The following is a 22669-nucleotide window of genomic DNA, read 5'->3' as shown; positions in this document are numbered from 1 at the left end:
ATCGTCTTCGATTTTTACCTATTCAAAGAAATGGATCAAAGAACCTGTATCAAATTTTGTGTGAAAAACGAAATTAAGTGCGCCGATGCATTCCGAATGTTGACTGTGGCATACGGAGACATACGGACCTTGGATCGAAGCAACGTTTCTCGGTGGTACAAAATGTTCTCAGAAGGCCGAGAAGATGTGAAAAAAATTGGATTTTGCACCACGATAACGCCCCTGCTCACACATCGGTGCTTGTGCGCGACTTTTTGGCCAAAAACAACACACTAACGATGCAGCAGCCACCGTATTCCCCAGATCTGGCCCCCTGCAACTTTTTCTTGTTCCCTAAACTGAAGAGGCTCATGAAAGGACGACGGTACGCTTCTCTTGACGAGATAAAGATGGCATCGAAGAAGGAGCTGAAGAAGATAAAAAAAAAATGAGTTTTTGAAGTGCTTCAAAGATTGGAAAAACCGTTGGCACAAGTGTATAATATCTCATGGGGATTACTTTGAAGGGGACAAAATAGATATTCATGAATAAATAAATAATTTTTGAAAAAACACAAAATTCGCGATACTTTTTGAACACACCTCGTATATCGGGATGAAACTTTGCACGCATGGTGCCTTTGAGGTGTGCCACGGTATGAATAAAAATTACATAAATCGAAATATATTGAATGTATATAACCAGTGCTTACAGCTGACTTTTTCCCGAAGATATCTGTGAATGTGTGAGATAATTGAATTTTGTAGAGAAACTCCTTAGTATGTATGTTTGTTAAAAATGGGCTTAGTCGGGTCAATATAGTTCTTAGAACCCACACGCTTTATATAATTTTTTAGAATTTGCGGATGACTTTCTATTGTATATATCGGCCAATATTTCAGTTAGCTTAAGGAAATTGGGATAGCGCGTTTACCTAATAACGGTGCATCTTTGTGTTTAGGATTAATAAAACTGGGTGAAAGTTTGCCCTAGACCCCATGTAACTAACAGGCCTTATATACCTGAAGGTATTTCAAAGGCTTTGCTTCTTGCAAGTTGCAAGAGTATAAAACCCGAACGTAATCCTTCGTACTTGTTTAATATAAGGTTTTGGCAATACCGTTATAACAGAACTTAACGCTGCCTTACTTATTACAGTTGTATGGCTGTGTGATGGCATTTGTGTACATAAAAAGTAGAAAAGCGTCGTTATTTGTCCCATTTGAAGTGCTTATAAATGTATTTTTCTATTCATAAAATAAATTGACATAGAGTAAGTGCGTGTACTTCCTAAGCGCTCTGAGGTGATTTGTTTACATTCGTGAAAATATTAATAAACTGAACAGAGTATATTAATTTTACCACGAAGTTAAGACTCAGAAAGACTCATTGGAGCCATGTCCGCCTGCCTATCTGTATATACGCGACCTAGTTCCTCAGTTTATGAGATATCGATCTGAAATTGTACATACATCCTTTATTCCCAAGAAGCTATTCATTTGTCACAATCGATATCGAAATCAAGTGCTTATCTGGAAAATTGAAATCAGAGGCAATGGAACAATCTACGAAGAAATTGTTTAAACCAGCAATTTATGTAGTTGCCATACAAACTGTACGATTGAATATATGTTCTTGTACGGAAAGCATATATGTATGTACATAGTTGCCGTAGAAACTGATCGACCAAAATTAAGATTAAGTTTCTTTTAGGGATGTACTTGGGAAGCTTTGGTGTAGCCGAATTTAACGTTTTTTCTTTTTATGTCTTATAACTAATTGCTAACTGTCGAGTGTACCTAACTCGATAAACTACTGTGATCAAATTGAGAGTGAATTTGTTTTGTTTTTTTTGGCGGTACTGTTCACGTAGAATTATTTATTAGAATTTGGGATAGGCGTCGTTTATTAGGCTCTAAAAGTGAATTCTTCGATTTTTACTATGCCTGAATTTATTGAACAAAGAAGTGCGATAATGCACCATCTCTTACTGCATTGGTTACTCGTGATCATTTCGCCACATTTTCAAATAATATCGTGTCGCAACCACCGGATTCGCCTGATTTACTTCCGTGTAACTTCTGGCTATTCAGAAAATTTACATGACCACTCCGGGGACACCATTTTGACTCAATTGAGGATATAAAAGCTGAATCGAAGAAGCTTTTATTTTTTATCACAGTAGCGTATCTACATACATATGTATGTTATTGTGTATGTTTACATAATTAATTTTTTATATATTTTTACAAATCGTGTCTTAAAATTGTACTTTACTGTAAATTTTCGTCAACTGCATTTACCGCTTATTAGTTACTATTTATTTTCGCGTTATCTTTAAAGTAATATATGAACAATTGCAAAACAACAGTGGTTATCTTGAAAAATATTACAATGTACTAGAATTGCACTGATAACGAAGCAAACACACTTTATAACAATTTAACAATATTAAAAGAAGAGGGTGAGTAAGTTTGCAGTCAAATCTAGTTTGAAATATAGATTTTTAGTGTTGATTTGGAATTGTAGTCAAAGTGCAGGATTTAGTTTGAAAGACAAATGATCAAATAAATGAAAGTCATATTTAAATATTTGATCATTTTATTTGCCCATGTGCCTTTAAAGCTAAATAATAAAAAATTTAGCCTTACATGCTCATTTGGATATTCTCATGTTTTGCTCGGAGTGTTTTGCTGGCTAGCACATCTTTTTTATTATGATCGGTACAATTATACACCATCAATGGCAGGATAACAACATTACATACATAAGGATATCGCACCAATTATGCTTATATGTATACATATACGTATATGTACAATTCGTATGCACATTAATTTATCGCTGATAATTTTTAACTGCTTTTAGCGCCGTTTCCACCCAATAAGAAACAGTGTGCATTTTTTTTGTTACAAATACAACAACCACAATATTTCAATACTATAATTGTTGAACAAATGTTTGTAAAGCAGAGGCGCAGTCAAACTTTTTATTGCAGCTTATCCGACGTTACACACATTAAAATAAAACCAATTTTGCGCAATCCTATCCCCTGTTCTTTACATCTTTGGCGAATTATACACGAAATTTTCGAGTGGAACATATTAACATTAAGTTTTCTGTGTAATGTTTTTGGATGAATAATCTGTTGCGATGTATTTGCTGTGATATGCTATGCGATTAATTTTGAAACCTTGGCTCTATTTTAACGATTTAGAAACACAAAAACCACAAACAATGTATGTATTATGCCCTTTTTCTGTGTGTACAATTGTAGACCTTTGGCAATGCAATTTTTTCTTCCATAACTTTGTTGATTTTTAATAAAAAATGGTTTGTTTTAAGCATTTGTACGATGCTTCGAGGCATTTTTTCAATAACGGTTTTACTGTTGAAATATGTGTTCTTTAAATCTAGTGATGCATCAGACAGACACGAAAACAGCTGCTACAATATGTACCCGCTAATTATATCTTTCTAATATGTAGTTATGTGTGAAGAAATATGTTTGTGCTGGGCTTGACACATACGTTAGATGTATGAGTATCAAGAAACGTACTTAAATGTATGTATGTATGTAGGTGTCCAGTCGAGGCTGTGCTAATAAAGTAATAAAAAGATTCTAACAACGTTAATACAAAATGTATACAATATAAGGCAAATAGGAAGACAGAAAATTATCTTAAACCACTTGTGAGTAGAGAGACATTACGCAGTAATTTAATAATTCTGGCACAGTGTTTTCATGTCAACAGGATTCAGTCTAATAATATTTGCCTTATAAATATGGGTTTGTACACGAACAAATTTGTTTTTTATTATTGGGAATTTTAATTTTGGCAATGCGCATTGCATTCTCTCTCACAGCAGATTATTGTACGCTTTCTTCAGTCTACGGTATACAGAAATATTTGACTTTACCTAATTTTTATCCTAATTCATAGTTTTCTGAATTATTTGTATTATACTATGCAAATAGATATAACTACATATATATTTGTACATTACCATAAACTGATGTATACTCAAAGGCATTCAAAGGTAAAAAATCCTTTTCTGCGAATTTATTTCTTAAATATGAATTGAGAAATTTTATTCAGACCTTTTGTACAATAGAGCACACGTTTGACAATATGGGGTAATTTTTTCTTAAACAAATATTGAAGCATAAGCTGATAACAGAGATTCCTCCCAGAACGCCTTTAGAAAAAGCACTTTGCGGTGTTCACTGTAACTCGGCTAGAAATTACCCAAAATAAAAAACCTAAGAAAAATTAGTACAATTATAATCAAATCTTCCCCCTCTGATATATATGTATATTTTTTTCATTTAAAATTTTTTGGTTGCCATTTGGTTGCCACACAAAAATTTAGCCATTTCAAGGGTGGAAAATATCCTTAATGTAAAAAAAATTTTAAACAAGGGGGAAGGTATTTTATATGTCAAAAATGTGAACAAATTTTTAAATCGGCCAAGTAGTTCTGAAATGACCGTGAACACGCACTTTGAAAAAGTAGGTTTGAGAAAACCGCGTCTAAAGTTTATGAACTAAAAAAGTGACGACAAAAAAATTACTCTATATTGTCAAAAGTGTGCCCAATAACTTACAAATGGTCCAAATAAAGCTACTCAATCCATATTTAAGGAAATAATTCTCAAACAAAGTAATTTTTTTTACCATAAAACCCAAACCCCTCCCTTAACCACAGCATCCAACTATATATACCTTTTACTGGTGGTAGCATTCTAAATCCGTTTACGTCTATTTCGAAAGTTGGCCGAATCTGGAAAACAAACCGAAAGTCACTCTCTCCGCGAGTGCAAAGAGAAGCATTTTTTATAACCAATAACGTAACGATTTTTCTAACTATTCAATATTTATTGTGATATTTTGATCGTGATCTATATTGAGAATTGATGGAGCGCGTGTGCATGTTACACCTTCCCTCGAACCCCGGAGTTATCGAGAGAACCTGAATTTTCCAAAAGATTAAGTGAATAATTAAAAATTAGGAGGTTTTAGATGATTGATTAATACGAACATTTATTTAAGCGTTGCGATTACCAACAAAGGAACATTTTGCTGCTTATATAGATTGTCACGAAGAAACCGACCAAGCTATTTCCGCTATAATTTTCAAATCATGGTAAAATTTCGGCATTGCGCCGTAAATTTGAAGGTTCGCAAACGCTGTGGTACCCATATGTTGAATTTGGCTGGAGTCGACTCTGCCGAATGCTTTCGTTCAGCAATAACATTTTTGGTGTCGGCATTCAGCGTTGAGAACAGAACATTATTATGAAATCCAAAACACCTAATTCACTTCAGTGTCTTTCCAATACAAGCTGCTCTGCCAGAATCGATGACAAGTTAGAAAATGCTTTGAAGGAAATTAAAAACCACAACCCTAAGTCAGAAACTCGTCGAAACGTTGTTTAATTTTTTGAAATAGATGAGTAAATTTGAATGCATTCATATATTTCGCAAACCTCAGTCAATCAATGAAAAAATATGCAGTCAAAAAAATTAAACGAAATCTTTCTCACTGCTATGGCAATTCGGTGATATGAATAAAAATGAACTTTTTTGCAAAAAAGTATTCCCTTGATGTATCTGAGAACTTATCCAATGAAGCAAGTCACCTCAGGCTTGTTTACCATTAAAATTTTAAAATTTTCACCACATCTTACTGAATACTAGCTCGAATATTAATCCAAATATTTGCATCGCTTTGAGACTGTGCCGTATTTGACTTATTCTTCCAAAAAGTTGAAAAAGTAAATGAGAAGATAGTTAAAAAAATTTATAAATTATTAGAAATATTTCTATATGGACCATTTGACCATATATTGAATGTGGAGCAGCCGCTTAATAATTGATTTTGCAGCGCACCAAGAAGATTTTAATATTTTGAAAACGTCTAATGCTAAAATTGTAAATCGGGAATGCATGTTTCCAGAGACAAGTACATTATGTATTTGTAAGCACCTTTGGCAGGTGTGTAATTACTTTGACTCGTAGACGCACATATGTACATATGTACGTATAATGCATTGTATATACGAATGGCTCTACGTAAGTACCTGTCAAAAGTGTGTTCAGAACAAAAATAAAAACAAAACGAAAATCATGCGTGTTCCACGTATATTCATGAGTTTATTTTTGTGCTTTCATTCGAGATTACATACTCCTATTAAAAGCTCTTCTACGCTTTCAGGGATCTGCCGCTCCACCGGCAAACCTAACGGACGACTTGATCTGACTACTTACCCATTTAAAATTTGTCTCGATTAATTTAAAATTTCTTTGCTGGAAATTAAAATGCTGAAGACATATTAATTTATTATATACTTTGTTGTTATGTTTCAGTATTAGCCAAGCTATTTTCTCGTATTTTTACATTGTTATATTTGTTTAACATACACTTTGAAGGCTCCACCTGTTGCAACCACTCCTGGTTACTGTTATTGCTTTACTTGTTTATTGTTTTGCTTGCTGCGCTGAGAACTTTACTTCTAAGAGCCGATAATACACACTCATTTCGAAACGCCTGCACAAATGCTTAAGTACTAAGTGTTAACGGTTCTCCGATTTTAGTTGAGCCCGAAAGCGTTCTCCGTCACGTAGCCGCGCCGTGATACGCTCAACCAATATGCTTGCGTCTCGTGCGTGCGATTAAGCGGGCTTTACTAAACATAGAAATAAACATAACTGACATTCAAACCGACACCTGTCGGCCATCCACCGGTTCATTACAACTGCAGAAGTGCAAGGCAGTGTATAGGAATTCAGACATACATATGTATTTACATAAATCTTATAATGTTTGCGAAATTCAATGCTAAGCAACCAACTAATGAGAATGAAGCAAAGAAAATTATATGAACATATGTATGTATATGTGGGTATGTGAATGCATAATCGATTATAGGCTCTTATATACATATATGCATACATATCCATATGTATCAAGTACATCAAGTGTATCTACTCAACGCAAAACTGTCTAGTGCATTCTCATCAGACAGTTTCTACTGCTAAGAAGTTTCTCTTTATTTCGCAACGTATAGAAATGGAAGCGCTCTGAGAAAGAGAAGCAGCAGATAAGTGCCCTATATAAATTAATATTTAGACTGGTTACCGATTTACAGCATTTTTCGACATATGTATGTTTATACATATACACATGTATGTTTGTCATTCAATGAGTTCTCTTATAAAGAGTTTGGGCTAGACCGAAATATTGCTGTACGTAGAGCACCGTCTAGAAACAATTTTCCATTTGCTTAATCACATATAAATTGGCCTCTTATCAGACAACCTGTATATGTTTATTTATAAACAAACTGAACCCCAGAACAAAATGTGTGCAAAAATATTTGTTTTGGAGCTAAGGAAATGTTGATTTCAAATTTTATTTGAAACTGAAATAAAGTACGAACCCGGTTTCAACTTATGAATGCAGTTCTTAATATTAATTTCTGAATGTTCTATAGAAGAAACAGTTGATGATTGTTTTGCAATATTACCAAATGTATTGCGGTTAGTTGCCCCAATTCAGATCAGCAGGCGTCATGATCATCAAATCCGACGATGACAAAAAACGACCCAGGAATAAATGACTGCATATTGCTATGGGTGTGCTGCCCAACACCCAACCATTATATTCATCACGTCTACTTGTACAGCTTAAACAAGGTTGGACGTATGTTCACTTATTCGGCGGTTCGTTCGTTTTCCTAGTATCTACTCGGCTGCATGGTCACTACTCGGTACGTTATTCAACAGTTGGCGAAAAGGCGGGCAACTGAGAAACCAGGCAAATAGCCCCCATAACCAGCAGACTGCCAGAGACACGCTTACAATTTTTGCCACTAAGCATGATGAGGTACCGGACATTACTAGTTGTTTCGTCATAGGACCTTTCTCTGTATAGGTGTTGAAACCGTCCATTTCAGCCTTGCATTGGTATGTAACTCCTGGCGAAGTTGTGTTGTTTGTTTGGTTGGTCGGCAGGCATCCCAATAGAAAAAAACTATTGGTGCCACATAGCTAGTTGAATATGCACTGCACGCTGGTTGGCTGTCGACGTCGTTTGCCTACACTTATACAACCGTAACGGCAAATGCCTTGCAATTTTTTTTTCGCGTTATTCAATACGATGTTGTATATAATGAATAAATGGTTGGCTGACTGGTTGGATGTCGCCAAGGATGGTCGGACGTTGCAGTTGTACAATTACGATATAGATAATAGACAAAGGCACGCTGTTTCATGCTGTTATGTGAAGCACCAAAAAACTTCCCACAACGGAGTAGTAAAAACTATTGCAATTGGTATTATAAAAAACAGGTCTTGCTTATAGAAGTATACTTTTGTACACAACTGTATATAGTCTGTATAAACCCTATATACAATACGCATTTATTATACATATTTGTTGTACGCAGAAGTAAATTTGCAGTTTGTTGTGATGTTTAATTGGGTAAAGACATACATATGTACATATTCGAGCATAGAGTATGTAAAAAGTTGTGCCTACATACTATAAGCAAAAATATTGTTCGAAAATTGTATAGGTATTCGCGACACATATTAAAAAGGCTAAGCTACTTTGAAAACAAGGAACAACGTATATTTCGGTTGCACTGAAGCTAGATATCTTTTACAAATAAAAGCAGTTTCCATACAAATTTATTCAGAGTTCATAGCGTTACTTTTGAGAATATTCTACTCGTGAAGATAGCATTCCATATAACAACTTCCTGGGGAGCAAAGGACGTGTGTAAATCGACCGATATCTCGAAACCATGTACTAATTCGCGTACGGACAGATGGACATGGTTAAAACTTACCATGTCGATCGTTTATTTGTATATTTTATAAGATATCCGACGTTTCATTCTCAGTATTACAAACTATATACTACTCTTTTCTATATATCTAACATATGAACGGGTTAGTTTGTAAAGCCAGTATACAAGAGTAAATAAATTCAAATGTGCATCCTTTTTATAAAGGCAAAGAATTTTTCGATATTTAAAATGAAATATATTAACAACCAAATATTATGGTATAAAACCATATGTTTGTTATAATTTAGTATACGTAAAGCAAATGTGCTTCAGCAAGTAATTTAAAGCAGAAGGCAATTAATTTCCGAAACATTTGTTTAGTTTTGCTTGAGTTGAAAATAAGTAGAACGTTATTTATATTAATGTCCAATAATTTTTAGTATCGTTAAATTTTAAATCACAAGTTTAAAACCACCTGCCAATTATGAGAACGACCAATAGGGTATATGTTACTAACAGTTTAAAGCAGGCACATAAAATTAAAAAAAACAGGTATTTATTTTTATACTCTTGCAATCAGTTGTTACAGAGTTTTTTAGTTTTGTTTACCTAACGGTTGTACGTATCACCTACAACTAATCGAGATAGATAGAAAATTATATAGAAATAAATGATCGGGATGACGAGAAAAGTTGAAATCCAGTGACTGTCTCTCATCCGTCCGTTCGTCCGTGCAAGCTGTAACTTGAATAAAAATTTAGATATCTTGATGAAACTTGGAATACAGGTTGCATAGMAAAAAAAAAAAAAAAACATGGAGATCGTAGATGGATATAATCGGCCACGCCCACAAATTTCCATTAACCGAAACATATAAAGAGCTATAACTAATGACTACATTAAGATATAACACTGTAATTTGGCAAGGAGATCAGATCACCAGATCAGTGGGACTGGCCCCTCCCTCAAACAAGTTATTAAACTTATATATAAAGCATATCTCCTAAACCACTTAAGCTACAATAACCAAATTCGACCAGCACGAATATTACAAGGACTGCTACCGATTGTGAGAAAACTGATGAAAACCCCGCTCACTGCGTCACGGTACTGTTAAAAACTACTAAAGACGCGATAAATCAATAGCTAAATGCGCCAGATTTAAAGCCGAGATATTATGACAACGCTTTATAGGTGCCGGAGTCCTATATCTAGATTCAAGTTGTGCAAATCCAACCAAAACTGTTCAAGACCCTAGGTACCGAATATGTGGACCCCAGTACCTATAGTTAACTTTTAGTCGAAAATATCGGTCAATGTGTGAGATATGCAATAGAAATTCAGACAGAATCCTTTTCCTGCAGTAGTAATTCTGTGTATCCAAAATGGGTGAAATCAGGTCAATACTTTCCTTAGCCAATATATACCTAATAGAAAGATTTTCGAACTTCCTGTTGACTTTATGCGGGATATATACATATATTAATATACATATATGCATGTAGCTGAGTGTATAAGTTACGTATGGTACATACATATATAAAATTGCCTAGATTTCGATCCTCTGGTTGACATTTTATATCGTAAGGAATTTCCCTGGCTTTGATTCTTACAAGTTGTAAGAGTATAAAATGTTCGGTTGCACCGGAACTTAGCCCTTTCTTACTTGTTTTTCGTAATCATGTGCATTAGATATATAAAAATAATATATACAAAAATAATATGATACAAATTATGGTGGGTAAAAACCTAATTTTTTTTTTTGTGTATCTACTGTGCAAAATATGTTCTTAGACATCTATAAGAAAGCCTCTCCAAGTAAGAGCCTTTAATTGTAACAGGAATGTCTTCCGCCTTACAGTTTTCTATTTTCTTCCTATTAGCAGATAAAAAAGTCAATTATCGCTTTCGACTACTTGCAAAAAAAATATCTCTTTCCAGAAAATTTATTGCTCTACAAAAAAGTTCTTTACGATTTTTCATAAACCTTACCGTTTAATTGAAGTTTGGTTCTAAAAAATAAATTTTGATTGGCACATCGAACCACGGCCAGGACTAAGATCAACATCAATAAAATAATAGAGTCGGTGTATGAGGAACGACTATTAACAGTCAGAGATTTCACTGGCATCGTTGGAATATCGTAAGAATCTGTGAAAACCATTTTAGGCCTTAGATAAGTAAAAGCACGATTGGTTCCAAAATCACTAAATTTTTTCGACAAACAGCGTCGAGTTAACGTCTGTGAAACAATGCTTTTCGATTTCTGTGTGACTTCTGGTTATTCAGCAAACTCAAAGTCCGCCCGGGGAAAGCGTTTTGAGTAAATTGAAGACATTAAACGTGAATTGCTAGGCGCTTTGAAGATTATTCCGGAAATTTACTTTAACAACTGTCTCGGGGATTGGAAGACTTTGACATAAGTTTGTTAGAGCCAAGTGGGACTACTTTTCTTCAAAGATGACAAAGATATTGGAGAATAAATTAAGATTTTTTAAATTATGCCTCATAGTAGTACATACAAGCATTCATATGTCATTAGGAAATTTGGCACAGAATATTATCCAAAGCATTACTATAATCTCGAAAGAAGTTGGCGTATCGAATAAGTGTAGTATCTAGCTGCCATCCAAACTGATCGATGAAAAGTTCAGTTCTTCTGTGGAAAGCTTTTGTATAAAACGATATATCGAAACGAAATACAAATGATTGTTTTTAGAAGCGATAAAATTTCTGAATATATAATTATTTTAGATAGGATTACTGCAGCATATAGTTCTCATACAAACTGAAAGTTCAAAACATGTCTTTGAAATGAGATCATGTATATTTGAAATGGAATCGTCACAAAAGTTATCATGGATATCTGAAGAAATTTTTTAGATTGAACTTTTATGACATATATGTACATATGTATGTAGCTACCATACAAAATAAACAATCAAAATCGAGTTCCTGTATGGAAACATTATTATTTTCTATGATATAAAAATTAATATAAATTTCTTTTTATATTTTTTTATTCGATGCAATACAACGGAAAATATTCCTTTAAGTTAGAATCTTCCAATTTGAAACAATATATGTACATGGTATTCTAAAAGTTACGAAGAATCGATTGGTAATAACTATATATTATAGCATTAACTTTCATACATTACTTCAAACAGCTGCTCAATTTAGCAATATTCATTATATAAATTTGGAGAGTCGGATGTTGATGCGGATATATCACTAGAAAATAAATAATGAAATTAACAAATTCCTTTTATGTTGTAGACAATACAGACTCAAATATACAAATTTTTTGTTTGGGAGAACCGAAGTAAGTTTGAATGTGCTTTTGCGATGCGTTAGACTTAAGGATATTATTAATCATTATAGTTATTACGATGACATTTTACAGAACTATGCCAAATAAACATTCTACGTTGTCTTTGAAAAGATTACCTTCAATGGACGATTTTTTGGCCTGGGCGAGAGATTGTGTCAAAAACGCATCATCTCTGTTTTTGTCTTACTAACCTTAATTATAATTTTGTCAAAGTTTTATGGCCTCGAGAATCCAGATTTGTGGCATATTATATATAACTACTATGTATTGTAACTAGAGATAACGAATTAGTTAATAAATTAAATTTAAATATTTCTAAAACTGAATTAAAAGAAACGCAACATGCATATGTATTGTATTTTATGGAATAAACCACCGCATTACATACATATACCATACCAGTAAATATGTATGCAAATATTTAAAATTGCCAACGTCGTCTTTACGTGCCTTTACCATATTCCCTTATTTATGCGGTAGTAATATTACAACTATGTATGTATGCATATGTATACATAATACACAGTAAATTTCATGATAAATACGTTAAGTCGTAATAGAAAAAATGTTTGCCTGCTGCTGTACGTATGAAAACAATTGTATATATTTTCCTTTTATATACTTATTCTTTTTTTGCACGCATTAGTGTGAATGTATAGTTAGTTCCGTTCCTGCATTTTCTAGATGGACGCAAGGTAGATAAGACAATTATTCTTGCATATCCTACTTGGTGTATTGAGATAGTTCGCAGAAAGAAACGAAAAAAAAAAAAACTTTGTGAATATGAAGGTGGTAGTAAAAAGCATAGCAAAATACAATGAAAAAAGGTATAAAGAGCGAGTCGTTAAAACAAAAAATATGTACTGCAGGGTTGGAAATGCAGCTCACGGTGAGTTGGTTACCGTCTCAGCAATATCTGACGGTCGACCAATCATCCAGCACATAGTTGTGCACTGAAAGGCGATTGTCCACCATCCAACTACAATAGTTGCAGATTATTCCCTTCGACTTTTTTTCTGCTTCTAAAGGGGTAAGTTTCAGTAATATTTTGTTTATCTCTGATTGGTTTTTTTTTCGCAAGAGGCAATACGTATACCATCGGCGGTGCTTTAAAATAGTTACTCTCGCTGTTAAATGAGAAGAGTTTTATGGTTCATTCTCTTTTGGTGTTGCCGTTCACATTCTCACAGAGCAATTACCTTCAGGTAGTTGTTTGATATTCTTTTTCATATTAATTTCTCAAACTTTGTGCCCTACGCTTACGTGGAATTCAAAAATATTTTAATACTATCAATACAACTATAACTGGTCAATTGAATAGTCACCGGCCTACTATTGTGACCCAATTTTTTTGACAAAATTCGTTTTTTCTTAATCAACATAGGTTGCTTCAAGGGTGATACGCTGATTATAGCGACCCTCCAACTTTCCCATACACTTTTTGTAGTACGATTTATCCTTTACTTAAAAATAGGCGGTGGATTCGGGAGCAATTCGAAGCCAAATTAATGGACTTTTGTCGTCTTTGTAACTAGTGATACGGAACTTAGCCTTCGTAAAACAGTCATTTCTTTTTTTCAAATTCGGCCGTTTTTCTGCTGTTGATGGTTCTTCCTTTCTCCAGGTAGTCAATAAAAATTATTCCATGCGCATCCCAAAACACCATAACCTTGACAGCCGACTGTTGCGTTTGTCGACGTTTTGGAGCGGGTTCATGGTTGTCGTCCACTCGGATGACTGTCGGTTGAACTTCGGAGTGAATCGCCATATCCTTCGTTCATTCTTACATATCGATGAAAAAACTTGGGCGTTTCCACACACTGCTCCGAATCATCAACTCGTCGTTGTTTTTGGTCAAAAGTGAACTCGCGCGGTCATCAAAAATTATTTTCTTTTTGATGTTTTCTTCGGTTACAACCTGTTTTGGCTGTCCACTGCGATCACTGTCTTCGATTCCATTTTTTCACAGTAACTCAGAATGATATAATTCACAAATAAACGATCTGACATGTGATAAATTTATACATGCGCCTTTTGAAAGTTAGTTTTACTTAATCTGGATTTATTTCTAGTACTGCTTATGTGTCAGGCCGGAGACTTATCAATTGACCTGTTAGTATCGTATAAGCTAATGTAAAATATAAATAACTAAAATAAGTACTTAACTTTGAAGCAACGAATAAAAACACAATGGGACTTTGATTTTTTCAATAAAATGTTACGTTAACAGAACGCATTATATTAACATTTTAATGTGAACAAAAAAATATATAAACTTATCGAAAATAAAAAGGTTTTAATGAAGTAAAACAATAAAATGAAAGTAAAATATTTTTATTAAAATTTCACTTAATGTACAATATATAACAAGTTAGAAGAAATTAAAAATGCACGTTTTATCTGCACATAGGGTGTTTGTTTAACTATTAGTTTTTTTAATCCACGTCATGAAATTTCCTTGGTGCCCTAAAAAAATTCCTTGAAAATTTAAGGCATGTAAAAATTTTCCATTGAAAATACAGGACAACCGCGATTTTTTATCTTTAAATCTCTATAGATCAGAGGAATTTTATGGCATCGCTTTGACTTTAGACACATAGTCCTCAGAATTGAACACTCTACAAAAGTGCCCATTGGAACAAACCTGATTTTTCCAGTAATTTCGCTTTTTTTTTTATATATCTGGTAAATGACAAGAGCTATAGAAAAAATGTAAATGACAAACTTGTAGGAAATTTTATGTTTTACAAAATCAGGTTTGGAGCCCCGTACTACCTCGCCGGTGAGAGTTTCGACATTGTCCCAATGGGCACTTTTGTAGAGTGTTCAATTCTGAGGACTATGTGTCTAAAGTCAAAGCGATGCCATAAAATTCCTCTGATCTCAATATTCTATATCTCAATTCTGAGGAATATGTGGGACTCAAATTTTCAGGGAATCTTTTAGGGTATTTCCAAGGAAATTTCATGACGGGAGTGAAAAAAAATAATAGTTAAAGAAACACCCTAATGTAAATAGGTTATCGATTATGTACTGCCAATGTTCTGAGTTCAGACCAATTAAAATATTATTTTATGTTTACTCTGTTTAATAGTTTATAATTTCTAATCTTTACAAATTTCGCAACTGTGTTTTTGCTATACGACAGCAGCGGTTTTTGGCGCTTCCAGTTAAGGATATAGATGGCTTCTGTATCCTATGTATTTAGTCAAAAATTATACATTTAAAATGTTTTATGAGAACTGTTGGACTCTTGAAATTTTTGAACTTCTTTTGCATTGGCCTATTTGATATAGTTATTTATTTATATAAATTACTATTATCTGCCCCAGTACAATAGAGTATTTACATACATATGTATGTAATTGACATTTCCGAAAAATGGTTCCTTTGAGAAATTAAAACTTATAAATAACTCGTTTTTGGTTGAAATAATAAAACAAAGAATATAGATTAGATTTAGATGATTATAGAGTTAAATTCGGGTTTATGTTGGCCGACGTATTTTATGTAAACTAAATTTCTCAAAATAAGAAAAAACGTAAATTTCGGTTCCTCCGGAATACCCTTCACAGGAGTTTCTACTAACAACTGTATGTACAACTAATGTTGGAAACATACCGACCAAAGGTTTGTATTCAATAATTTCCCAGTTTTATCTAGTTGTTTGATATAAATAACCCTTAAGTCGAATCGAGGTTACTTATTAAAAAAAAGTTTGTATACCATCGATTTGAAGAAATCGTTCGAATTTTTTTTTAGCATTGTCTTTAATAATAATTATAGAAAATTTTCCTGCAGATATCTTTGCAAATAAAACTAACTAACTAAATAATGCTATTGCATAGTAGTGCTCCGATTCAAATTTGTTAAATGAGCAGCATCTTGGAGGAAAAAGGGCGTGTGCAAAATTTCAGACCGATATTTCAAAAACTGAGGTCCTATTTCGCGTAAATACAGACGGGCAGATATTGCTTAATCGACTCATTCGTCATTGTGGTATGTAGATAACTTTGTGAGGCGTGTGCATGTAACCTTCCAAGCATTAACGACAAACTTTCAGGTGACAATTGTTTTGTTAAATTTTTAAACATAACAATTATTTTCTTTAAATTTGCTAACTTTCTCATTTATGAATTAGATAATGTTATTCTTTACAACAGGCGCTTCTTGCATTCAATTAAAAGTGTGATTGCCCCATAAAATTCGCATACACCTACGGTGGTCACCGAAAATCTTGTACTTTAAGTATGAACTGGTTTTTTGTGTTAATAACGTATGTTATTTCACTCTTAAAATTAAAATAAACAAATCTGAGAGTGCGTATGTTGCAATGCGTGGGGTGAATTTGTTTGTGTTTAGTGAGTGCGTGTCTTTAACGTGGAAGAGTACTATACACAACGGAAGAGATGCCAACTCACACGTTGCAGGGTCGACCAACATTCTTCTAAAGTACGTTCACTGATGGCGGCTGCGCTGTTCGACCGGGATAATTGCAGCTTTTTTTGTTGTGCCCAAAATATTTGTGATCGTTGTTGTTGCGACATTGTTGATTGAAGATGGTAAATGTTTAAATTGTGTTGCACAGATGTTCGTCAGTTTTCAGTCGACAGATATGAAAAGCAAAAATAAAACTGTTAGATTGCAATGATAATTAAATGTATTATAAAAATGGTTACTCAATATACATACAATTAAAAGTTCACGCTACCAAAAAAATATAACAAATCGCAAGTAACATATATATACATAATATTTAAGTCATTTAAAGCTTTAATATTTACAGATTTTCAAAAACATTCCAGCGTCTAACAACTGAGAAGGAATGAGTTTGGGTAGTCAGAATTTTCAAAAAACCGATTTTTTACATATTCTTAAAGTACAGTTTTCAACGAAATTGAAATGCTTTGTAGTTTCCAAAGAAATTTGTACAGCTCTTTTACAACATGAAAAATTTGTGCCTGATCGAAGGATTTTTAAACAAGGGTTTCCCCAAAAATTTGAAAAAAAAAATTCCTGTTAATTAGAAAAAAAGCTTTGAGTTTTTTATTTTTATTAGGATTACCATTTATGAGCTCTTACTTTATACCGATATGAAAAGTGTAAGACTTGATTGAATTTAGAAGAATATCATTAAACTGAGGATGCGCGTAGGGACAGAAATATTTTTACTTATATCTTTCCAGTTATCTTGAACAATATTCAGTGGAACAAATGTTTATTATTTTAAACGTAAAAAAATAGTGGAAATAATAGTCGTAGATAAGTAAATATTATTAGAAGAATACAAAACGAATGCTGTATTAGCAACATCATAAAAGTATATTTAATTAAAATAGTAACTATATGATTAATACACAATTACTATACAACTTCATACTCTGTTATTAATAATTTTATATACATATTGTATATTAGCCCACCCCGTGCATAGTAAAAGAATCGTTAACTGAAACGTCTTTGAGCAATTGGCGCTGATAAAACACTCACACAAATACATACATACATACATACATATGGTATATGTAATGTGCATAAAGTATTATATAACCTCGCAAATATTTGTTTTCTCATACTATAATAGTATTTAAGCATTTTTTAGTTGTTTTATTTGATTAAAGGTTTTACTCGTTCCAAGAAAATTCTCACTTTTATCCTAACCTATGTAAAAATCGTCCATATAAATCGATAAGAATATTATATGTATGTTTTTATTTATGCATTATGAAAACTGTAACTTGCTGAACTCTAAGTCCTAAAGCGGTCAATCAATGCAACAGTTCCGGTTTAAAAAGGAAAATGCCTGTTTTTATTGTATTAAATTTCATAAAAATAAATTTTGTATGCGAATGTTTATAAAATTTCGCTTAGGTATTGGACAACTTTTTTTGCTTATTTATTTTTATGGCATGTATATGGGATAATTGCAGTTTATCACTTTTGGCTACTTAACAAATGTAGTTATTTCAGCTATTCGAATATTCAATAGTCAAGGAAGTTAAATAATTACCGAATTTTCTTAGCTTTTAAAAATATTATTTAAATACTAAATAATTAAAATGAAAGAGAGAAGCATAAAATAAACAAGTAAAAATGTGTTAGAAAAATTTAATAATTATCGTGACAAAACAATTACATCATGTTCTTCTTCACACTCAAGAGTCATTTTTCTTAGTCTTAATTTTTGCGTTTTGTCGTTACTGACTTTTACGAAATTTTTGATTTCGTTGGTTGCCGCGCTTTTAGTTAAAATTTGTTAAAATAATTTTGCTGAGGATGTCTCTTATAGAACTTCGTTTTTGATTGGTTCATAAAATATAGGATTGTTTTGGTAGTTTTGTTTGATTTATTTCATGGACATTTAGTTATTTGATTGGATTTGTTTAATTGGCATTTGCCCATACGTTGTTTAAAAATGTTTAACGTTATTGTGGAATCACTGTATAACAATTTTTAAATTTGTTGAAAATAAATACACTTGTTAAATATTTCTCATTAAATACAAATTTTCTTTATATGTTAAGTATATTTTTAATTTTGAATTTTTCTTATTTTGTTTGAATGAATGATTTATCAACACAAAAGAAAGTAATATAATAAATATGTGCATATTGATAATATTTTTCTCTTTGTTTGTTTAAATATATTCTATTATTTAATTATGTTCACATCTTTGGAAAGCTCAGTTGTATATGATAATTTCACTTTAAAAGTTCCGAGTTGTACAAACTACTGGTAATAAATAAGTATTGTTAAAAAAACTCTAGATATGTTAGTAAATTTTAATGTTTTCAACTGCCCAGATTACGAAAGTAATTCGGATGACCTTTTCAAAGCCGAGTAAGGAAAATTTGAAAGGAGTACTTAATGGTCCTCGAAAACAGAAATTTCTGAAAGATATCGATTTTATCAAAGTTAAGATAAACACCAAATTATTAGAAGTTGTGCAAAATATGTTGACAAACTTTAGGATTTTAAGAGCATTTGTATTTGTCCAAGGTATACTATCTCCGTAATCATCTGAATAAATTTTCGGATAATTTAATGTTAAACGAAAATAAAAATTTAAAAATAAAAGAGAACAAATCCTAAAAAACCATTGATAGTTTCATGAACCGTGGGTACATATACATATGTATGTCCCAAATAGATCTTATATCTAGGGCAACAGAACCACTGTGGACCTGTGTAATTATGTTTATGCTGATGGGCATAAGGGAAATGTGTTGAACTCATCACATTGTCCGCGTTAGATGTCTCATATATGTCGGAGGAACACACTTTATAGGAAGTAGAGAGCTGATCCGAGTGTCTACATCCCGTCAGAGTCACAAGTCTCGATTCAAATTGTTCTGTGTGGATAAACACATTTCTAAGCAAACGCAATGAAAGATGTCAGTGATAAATACAGGTAATATTTGAAAACTCTTGCAACATGCTGCTACAGAGTATAATGGTTTTGTTCACCTAACGGTTGTACGTGAAACAAAAAATCAGAATGGTGAGTCGAGTTGAAATCTGAGTAACTGTCTGCAGGTCCGTCCGTCCGTACAAGCTGTAACTTGAGTAAAAATTGGGATATCTTGATGAAACTAGGTATGCTCATTTCCTGCCAAAAAAAAAAAACAAAAACTGTTTGTAGGTGGGCGCAATCGGACCGCTGCCACGTCTAATAAATGCCATTAAAACACTATAACTAAACACCAATGGTGAGCTAAAAACGCCCTCTAATAAGTTTAATGTTTAATGTACATACATACAATATCCTATACCACTAAAGATACTTAATATGCCAGAGACAAAAAATTGTATACCCGAGATAGTATAAAGGAGCTTTATATAGGAGTCGGTGTAAAAAATGGATGATGGGCGTGGCAACGTCCACTTTAAAGTGCAATCACATATCTCGGGACCCGAATAACTAATTTCGACTAAATTTGTTTCGTGACATGACGGACTACAACTACGCCTACTTCCATTATAGCACAATTTTAAATTCCATTTGTTTCTTTCAGCTGCCAGTACACAAATCAAGAAGCATCTTATAACCAAAAATTCTACAAATCCAACAAAAACTGTTCAAGCCCTAGGTACCCCAGTCTTGAGTCTAGAGTTGACTATTGACTGAAAATATAGCTCAATATATGGGATATACAACTGAAATTTAGAGAGAATCTTTTTCTGATAATAGTATCTCTGTATATCAAGAATTAGTTGAATCGAGTCGACACTTCTTTGAATCCATTTACGTTATATAAATATTTTCGAACTACTGGGTGAGTTTATAGTATAGTGCATGCATCGGCGAATATGTGAGTTATCTCAATGAAAATGAAATATGACAGAAAGTTTTGCCAGTACCTGAAGGAATTTCCCGGTCTTTGACTTTAGCAGGTTGAAAGTGTATAAAATGTTTGCTTACACCCGATCTTAGCTCTTCCTTACTTGTTGTAAGATGCCTTTCTAATCATTAAATGAGTGCAGCCTGAGACATTCTGATGTTGATTACAAACTTATGAAGAAGTTTATTTTTCAACTAGTTATGAACAAAGGCATTAAGTAATGATTATTAATTTTATTTACTATCGAAAAGTATAATTTCATAATTTACCTAAAAAGTTAAAAATAATGATGAGTAATTATTTCAAACTAATTAGAAAAAGTCGATGTAATTTCAAATTGTTTTTCTGTGTGAAAGTAAAGAAATAAAAATGTAAATGTTCATTAACTATTTTGTTTGCCGACAAACTTGGTTTTTCTAAGAATCCATATAATGATAATTAAATTTTCTGTTTATCAATCGCATACCAAATGCTATATGTTATCTGTTTTAGGGAAATATTAGTATTTTTTTTTAACAATTTACTATTAAATACATAATTCCTCCGCTATTATCATTCATTGATTGGTGTCATTACGATTATCGAACACAACTAAGCATTTGGTTTACTATTCCTACAAAATTTTAATGAAACCGTTATTGCGGCACTTTGAAAGTGCGTATGTGTGCTTATATGTGTCTGCAGCGACCATGTTTGGATATACATTATATCAAATATGAGAATATACATACATACATGTTCAGTAGTTCGAATTCACACATAAATAAAGAAAAGAACAAAATACATTTGCATTGTTTTGACTGCGTTTTTCTTTTGTGCACGCGTCGTTTCTTGCAGATAAGAATAAGGAAAATGAATAAATAAGAACCAAGACGTTTTGTAATTTAATTTTCTCTATAATGTTTTATTATTTACACTTCATCGCCATTTCACATGGCATTGTTTATTTTGGGGAACTAACGGTGCAACTGCTTATATCCACACTGTGATTTATGGTAAAAAAAAAACTTTTATTTTTCGCTAAATCGAATTTGACAGTGTTCGCAATAAAAAGTTTATTGTATAACAAACATACTAATTTTAACTAAAGTTGCAGTTAAATCGGAAAATAGCAGGCGACTAAAGTCTTTTTTTAACTAAAATTAATGTTGAAAAACGCGTGTGCTGAGATAACTAAAATGGAACTTAAGAATTGCATATATTTCAATAAACTCAAATAAAAAGAGTATAACATATTATAAATTGAATGTACCGGTCGTTTTGAAGCTTGCCTAGCTACATTCAATGCGACATTGTTGCAACTACAATTTGCTACAACAAAACTACTATATGGTAAACAGCTGTGGCATATATTCTTTTTCGGCACATAAATATATTTGGAGGACTTAATTGTTTATAATAAACTCTGCGCCTACAAAAGATAAATAAATACAAATGCTCTAAAGGTAGATCATAAAAACCAATGCCAAAGTTTACAAAATTATATTTTGCAACAAAATTTACGCCTACAACGTTCACAAAAAAATACTGTTATCTTATTAAAATATACATGCGAAACATGTTCAGCATAGTATTTCAAATTTAATTAAACATTAGAAAAAAAAATCAAAACGCGGTTGGTGTTAACGAATAGGAATTAGAAAGCAAGAGCCTAAAAGTATGCAACGTCTGACGCATTTTAACATTTAAATGATAAAGAAATTCTACTTGCAGGCATCTTATTTTTTTACTCGTTGTTGCATGTGAGAAGAAAATTTACTTAAAAAATGGTATTTAGTTATTAGGACATTATTCAAGTGGTTGCCAGCTTGGAATACATAACTTGGAAACTCTTTTTAAATGACGGTGCTGTTCCAAAATTGACTTCAATATACAGCAGCCGTAGCTATTTTAGTGCGCTTAAACTCTAAAAAAATATGTATTTAAACCGGAATTAGGAAAGTTATAAATAGCAACCAAGTACAAATAAAATGTACTATCTTAAATAACTTTCGCGTTTAATTTCGATGTTTCGCTTAATTAAATGTTTTCGCTTAAGAAGAATATATAAAATAAAACCCACTCTATGCTATCGAAATGATCTATTTGGCATAATTTTGTGCTTCATTGATAAAACTTAACATATACGATTTTTTAAAATACTTAAGCAATAAACACTGTTATTTGAATTTTGGGGATTTGTAGTTTCACAAACAAATTATATTGATATTACTTTGT

At 32.5% G+C, this 22669-nt stretch overlaps 1 protein-coding gene across 1 annotated transcript in view; it reads right to left on the bottom strand.

Moving 5' to 3' along the window:
- Window positions 1–22669, bottom strand: part of LOC108975717 (G-box-binding factor-like) — a gene marked incomplete at its 3' end in the record, with an annotated part of 59761 nt that overhangs the window by 6908 nt on the left and 30184 nt on the right. The window contains exon 4 of the mRNA XM_018944411.1: window positions 16532–16609. Coding sequence (XP_018799956.1) covers window positions 16532–16609 — 78 coding nt within the window. The remainder of the gene's footprint in view (window positions 1–16531; window positions 16610–22669) is intronic.

This window comes from Bactrocera latifrons, unplaced genomic scaffold (assembly GCF_001853355.1).
Source record: "Bactrocera latifrons isolate USDA-ARS-PBARC rearing strain unplaced genomic scaffold, ASM185335v1 scaffold_689, whole genome shotgun sequence".
NCBI classification, from domain to species: Eukaryota; Metazoa; Arthropoda; class Insecta; order Diptera; family Tephritidae; genus Bactrocera; species Bactrocera latifrons.
Note: the sequence above shows the minus strand (reverse complement) of the source record. Positions and strands in the feature narration are given on the sequence as shown.